This window comes from Arachis ipaensis, chromosome B04 (genome assembly GCF_000816755.2).
Source record: "Arachis ipaensis cultivar K30076 chromosome B04, Araip1.1, whole genome shotgun sequence".
Taxonomy (NCBI): domain Eukaryota; kingdom Viridiplantae; phylum Streptophyta; class Magnoliopsida; order Fabales; family Fabaceae; genus Arachis; species Arachis ipaensis.
This window is the reverse complement of record NC_029788.2, coordinates 113,764,467-113,770,760: the sequence shown is the minus strand read 5'-3', so window position 1 is coordinate 113,770,760 and position 6,294 is coordinate 113,764,467. Positions and strand designations below refer to the sequence as shown.

General features: G+C 32.4%; 1 protein-coding gene across 6 annotated transcripts in view; it reads left to right on the top strand.

Annotated features, from left to right (window-relative positions):
• Nucleotides 1-5,912, top strand: part of LOC107639757 (cysteine-rich receptor-like protein kinase 25) — a 10,414-nt gene extending 4,502 nt beyond the window's left edge. The window contains exons 2-7 of one of the 6 annotated variants that reach the window (XM_021121640.1): nt 3,352-3,492; nt 3,612-3,733; nt 4,172-4,232; nt 4,531-4,762; nt 4,849-5,002; nt 5,402-5,912. In XM_021121640.1, the coding sequence (XP_020977299.1) occupies nt 3,352-3,492; nt 3,612-3,733; nt 4,172-4,232; nt 4,531-4,762; nt 4,849-5,002; nt 5,402-5,713 (1,022 nt within the window). In that variant the 3' untranslated portion in view covers nt 5,714-5,912. Of the gene's footprint in view, nt 1-3,351; nt 3,493-3,611; nt 3,734-4,171; nt 4,383-4,530; nt 4,763-4,848; nt 5,003-5,401 lie in introns of all 6 variants that reach the window. The other 5 variants (XM_021121639.1, XM_016343351.2, XM_016343354.2 and 2 more) reach the window with 5 other exon arrangements.

The window sequence follows — 6,294 nt, the reverse complement described above, 5'->3', positions numbered from 1 at the left end:
TAGCTCTCCTCAACCTTTGCGGTCGTCGCCTCTCGCCATCCTCTGTTTCAATGTCACGCTGCTCATCCCCCACTCCAATTTCATCTCTCACACTCAAACACAGTAGAAGCAGACGCAGAGCACAAAACCTCAATCTTCTCTATCATCGATGCGCCGCTCGTCAGGTTTCATCTCGTTGCCGCGCCGCTCGTCAACCCTTCTGTGTCAACACATCGTCTCATTTCTCGCAGTCACTGTTCGCTTCTGCCTCCCTCTCTAGTCGTTGCTGTCACTGCTTGCGCATCGGCGATCTTCTCTTGTCTCCGCTCTGTCTCTCTCTGCCTCCTTCTTCTCTCCTCTAGCACGATTCTCTCTCTCAACCGTGGTGAGTTTTTTTTTAATTTTTTTAGTTATTCAATCATTGTTCTTTAATGTTCTGGTGATTGTTGCTGCTGATGTTGTTTCAACATAACAAAAATGGTTAATTTTAGTTGTTTTCTATTCTATAATTATTGCTAATTTTTTTATTGTTGCTATTTTTTGTGCTTGTTGTTGTTTAAGTTGATTGATACTTGCTATTTAGGTTGATTGATCTTTTCTGATTAATGCTGATTTTTTTTTGTGATATTTTGTGTTGCTAGTTTTTATTTTTGTGATTTGTTGAAGAAGAAGAAGAGCAGAGTTGAAGAATAAGGAATTAGGATTTTAGAAGGGGATTGCTGTTATCTTTTTAATATAAAACGACCTCATTTTAACATAAATCAGTCTAGCTCAGTTTTTCGATGGACGGAAAATACCTTAGGGACTACTATGAGTTTTGGAGTGCAACTTCGAGGATAAATTTGGATAATTATTAACTTTAGGAATCACTTTAAAACTCAAATGCAAATACACTCCTCATTTGTACTTAGGTTTAAAAGTTACATCAACATTGCATTACAATTATGTTAAAATATTATCATCTGGGTAAAGTACTAAATTGGTCCTTTACGTTTGGACGTAACATTGTTTTGGTTCTTAAGGTTTAAAGTGTCCTATTTGAATAAAAAAAAGTTTCATTTAGCTCTAACGTAGTCCCACCGTGAGGTCAAAGTTAAATAATTAACGAAATATCCTACATAACAGTAGTACAAGAACAAGATTGATAATTTGAAGAACAAGTACAAGCTTCAAAGGCACAAAATCAACCGTAGATGCATTAATACATTTATTTATCATTCTCTTTAGTTCTATAGAAAATATTTCATTTAAATTGTAAGAAGAATGATAAATAAATGTATTGATGCATTCACGGTTGATTTTGTGCCTCTAGAGCTTGTACTTGTTCTCCAGATTATCGACCTTATTTTTGTACTGCTGTCATGTAGGACATTTCGTTATTTATTTAATTTTGACCTTACGGTAGGACTACATTGAAGCTAAATAAAACTTTTTAAAATTCAAATAGGACACTTTAAACCTTAAGGACCAAAATAAGATTACGACCAAATGTAGGAGACAAATTTAGTACTGTTCATACCCTGGTCCAGTACTATGGTTTAGGCCCAAGTAAGTCAAAAAAGTCCAATCCAAAGGTTGGCCTTCACCACTTACCCCGACCTCATCTAAAGAGGTCGGGCTTGACATAGGCCCCTCCCCAATGAGGTCGGTTTCGACATAAGCTGGCAGATAACACTTATTCAAATAAGTAACTGCCTCCTAAAATCTCTCATCCACTTCTAGAAGCAATATCTCAACAACCCTAAGATAAAGGGGCGGTTATTCACCTTCAGAAGTAGAGCTACTGTAACGGTGGTTATTGAATCACCACTATAAATACCCTGATACACCCAGGTAAAACTAAGTTTCAATACTTTAAACCTGCTTACCCCCTTGCTAACTTAGGTATCGGAATGTCTTTGCAGGTACCACCCCCATTCTCCAAATACACAACTCGGACGGCAGTTTTCAAACGTGTACAAGTCGGAAACCACCTTTCATTGACGCTTGGGCCAACTTTCAAGCCCAATCCACCTATTTCAGGTTACCTACATAACAAGTACTTTACCCTATGATCTTAAACATGTAAATAAATCAAATCAATATTATTATATCCATTATTTGACCTAATATGTGATTATTTGTTTTGTGACAAGTAGTTAAGTATGATATTAAATATTTGTCTAATAGGAATATTAAGCCCCACTACTAAAAACTTTTTAAGAAAGAAAAGCCAATAAACCCAATTCAACTTTCTAATATCTTGGTGTCTTATAAAAAAAGTCATAACCGCACCGCAAGGCTTGGTTTAGTGGCAATTATGTTTGCCTTGTAAGAAGGTATACCGGGTTTAAATCTCAGCTGAAGTTGGGTGTTGTTTAAAAACCCATACTATTCATGATAGTGTGTGTGAGTGTGTTATGTAAATGTGTGAAACATGAGTGTATTGTCTATGATTGGGGGCTGTCTAATCCGCTTGACAAAAAAAAACCATAACCGAACTTCAAGCGAGCAATGGAGGAAGAGAACGACTTCAACGAGCGAGAGAGGGAGAGGGGTTCAACCGGGTCGGGTTTCTGGATTTTTTCGGGTTGAGCATGGGCTTTTGCTTTGTTTGGGACTGGGCCAGATTGTTGGTTCCATTCTTGACAAAAAAAATCTCTAAAATATCCACACAATCACAGAAATAGATAAAAAAAATAAAAAAAAATCATTAATTAATATCCTAATTAATCTGACTCAATAGTCAGCAACTTTTAACATCAAGCACCTTTCAAATGGGATCTACCGTTCTGTAATCCTAAGGTTTTGTAGGACCTATTGTATAGAATTTGTCTCCATTAATATTTTTGCATAGCATACAATGTTCTTCTAATAACAACATGTGTCTTTCTGCTAGTATAGAAAAAATTTACTTTCTACACAGGAGCACTCACCTTTAAGTTGATGTCCTCACAATTGAGGCGTAATTCAGATGAGAGGTTGCGTTTGATTTGCGTTTATTTTTTGTTTTTATTTTCAGCATTTTTTATTTTTTAGATTTTGTAAAAGAAAAAATGAAAATAGGAGATAAAAATAAAAACAAGATTTTATTATTTTTATTTTTTTTTTCACAAAATTCAAAAAATAGAAAATATTGAAAATGAAAACACAAAATGAAAACACAAATCAAACGCACTCTAATTGTCTCACAAAATACTCCATTCGGGTCCAATTCTCAGTTAAGACTGGACTGTAATTTAAAAACTCTAAATGTGTGAGTGGATGTGTGTAAATAGTGTATTGACAAAAAAATAAAATGTTGATGTCCTCATTTATTTTTTCTTTTATTAACTTTAAAACATATATGAATATGACTTATATATGTTATAAATAATAATTTTTGTATTGTAGTGAAAACTGGTCGATCACGAGCAGTTATCTTGATTATTGTTGTCCCCGTTGTTGCTTTGGTGTTACTCCTCTCTTTTTGTTGCTATTTGTTTCGGAAAAGAGCAAGAAAAAGTTACAATAAGACCATCCTCAGAAAAAATTGTAAGTATCTTGTGGAAAATGAAAAATTCAATATAATTGATAGTTTACAATTTATTTGTAAGCTTAGAGAAATTTGCAAAGTTATTGGATTTAAAATGTTAATAATTTGTTTTGTCTAGTTGGCCATGAAAGTGACACTATAGGGGGCTTGCAATTCAATTTGTCTATAATTGAAGCGGCAACAAATCACTTTTCACAAGAGAACGAGATTGGCAAAGGTGGATTTGGACAAGTTTACAAGGTAGGAGAGAAAATAAAAAAGAGAAAGAGTAGTGCTAGGAGCCAATGGCCTAAGTGTACAATGTGGCTAAATCTTTGGTTTATGAATCAAATGAACATCACCTATACTATGCAGAATAACCATCCGGATACCAGGGATAACCATCCGGATACTTATAAAAAGCTAATTTTGGGTTCACCAAAGATCAAACCCTTGACCTTCTGGATCTAGAATTCTTATACTATGTCCTGAAACCACTCATCCCAAAAGCATAACTTGACAGGACAATGTAACACTAATAATAATATCTCTAATACTTTTCAAACCTTCATTGTACACATTGTACGCTTAGGTCATTGGCTCCCTATACTTTCTCAAAAGAGAAAATCTATTTCTTTCAATTAATTTTAATATTCTTTTTTCTATTATAGTTGATGTGGTTTATATTATATATTTTAGGGTGTTCTTCCTGATGGACGACATATAGCTGTAAAGAGACTTTCAAAAAGTTCTACCCAAGGTGCTACTGAATTCAAAAACGAGGTTTTATTAATAGCCAAACTTCAACATAAAAATCTAGTGGCATTTTTAGGATTTTGTCTTGAAGGACAAGAGAAGATACTTATCTATGAATATGTTCCAAACAAGAGCTTGGATTACTTTCTGTTCGGTTTGTTGCTTTTCCCCTCTTAAACTTCTCTTTAGTTATTTAACTTTCGCATATTTTTGTGATTAATTTGCATTATATATTTTGAACTATATTTGAAGTATCTAGTTGTCTAATATGTATTAATATATATTCACTAAAAATTTTGTAGATCCTCATTCCGAGAAGTTGTTAAATTGGTTTGAACGCTACAATATTATAGATGGAATTGCTCAAGGAATTCTTTATTTACATGAATATTCTCGTCTCAAAGTTATTCATCGTGATCTTAAACCTAGTAATATATTACTAGATGAAAATATGAATCCTAAAATTTCAGACTTTGGTCTTGCTCGAATCATAGATCAACAACAAGGATCTGCATCTAGAGTTGTTGGAACACTGTAAGTCGCCTTTCTATACTTTCCTATATATAACGTATACATGGAAAGTTTAAGCATGTCATGATACATTCTTTCTAATTTTATAGGGGTTATATGTCTCCTGAATACGCAATGCAAGGAAAATTTTTTGAAAAGTCAGATATTTTCAGTTTTGGAGTCATGATTCTCGAAATTATTACAGGAAAAAAGAATGTAGGTTCCAATGTATCATACCGTATTGCAGAGGGTCTTCTAAGCTTAGTAAGTGAAATAATCTAATATATAAATTCTTCAACGTAACACAACCCTGTCCCTTTTATGCAAGTCTAAAAAAAGTATGTTTTTTGTTCGTAACCTTTATAATTTTTTTTAAAAATATTCTTAATATTTAATATCATTCAATTTTGTCCCCAATAATTTTTGTTTATGCCAAAATTATCTTTGGACGTTAATCATATTTAAAATATTAGGATAAAATTAAAAACATTCAAAAATAACTTGACACAAATTCTAAATGTTAGAAATAAAATCAAATAAATCGAAAACGTTAGAGATAAGATTAAATGAAATTAAACATTAGAGTATTTTTGAAAAGAAAATACAAAAAGTATATTTACTTTAATGATTCTATTAACTATTAAGTTGATAAATTGGTTACAGGTATGGAGACAATTTTGCAACCAAAGACCATTATCTGTATTGGACCCAAAAATGAAAGAAAATTGTTCTGAATTTGAAGTTATAAGGTGCATTCAGATTGGTTTATTGTGTGTTCAAGAAAATCCAGACGAAAGACCTACAATAGCAACAATTGTGTCATATCTTAGTAATATCTCACTTGAATTGCCTTCTCCACGAGAACCAGCATTTTTCTTGCATGCTAAAATGGATCCAACAAAAACAATTGCTGGCGAGTCATCAAGTTCTTTCTCTGTTAATGAGATGTCTGAAAGTACCTTTCTTCCCAGATAGGAACCAATTTATATATAATATATATGATGGTGTATAATAAAATTTCAATGGGTCATTTTGATGGTTGAGAGATAATGGAGTTACACATATATGTTATCAAAATTTGAATGCATGTGTTGGTCTCTATATATCTGCCATCTCTTGTTTATTTGGACTTTAGAGATATAATTGTGAGAAATTATTGTATGCTTGTTGAATATCTTGGATGTGTTCAAAAGCAATATTTGGGCCAAACTATGTTACGTAGGTCATAAGAAAAAAAAAAATAATCAAAAGGGGTGTCTAACTTAACCTTGAAAATCTTCTAGCATTGTTCTGAGCTCGAGGGGTTAATTATCCACAAAATGACAAAAATTCTTTCAAAAGATATAAGATATTTGTGGAATAATCTATTATGAATAAAATTGATAAACAACTCTTAAATTTTATTATCTATTAACTATTTTGGCAAGTATCTTATATATTTTTTGGGATTTTTTTTGAAATTTTATTTTTTGAAGTTCTTTTTATCATAAAGAAATCTTGTAAGATCTAATATAGAGGTTAATGGAGTCGTGAAAAATTATATAATGAAGTGATTA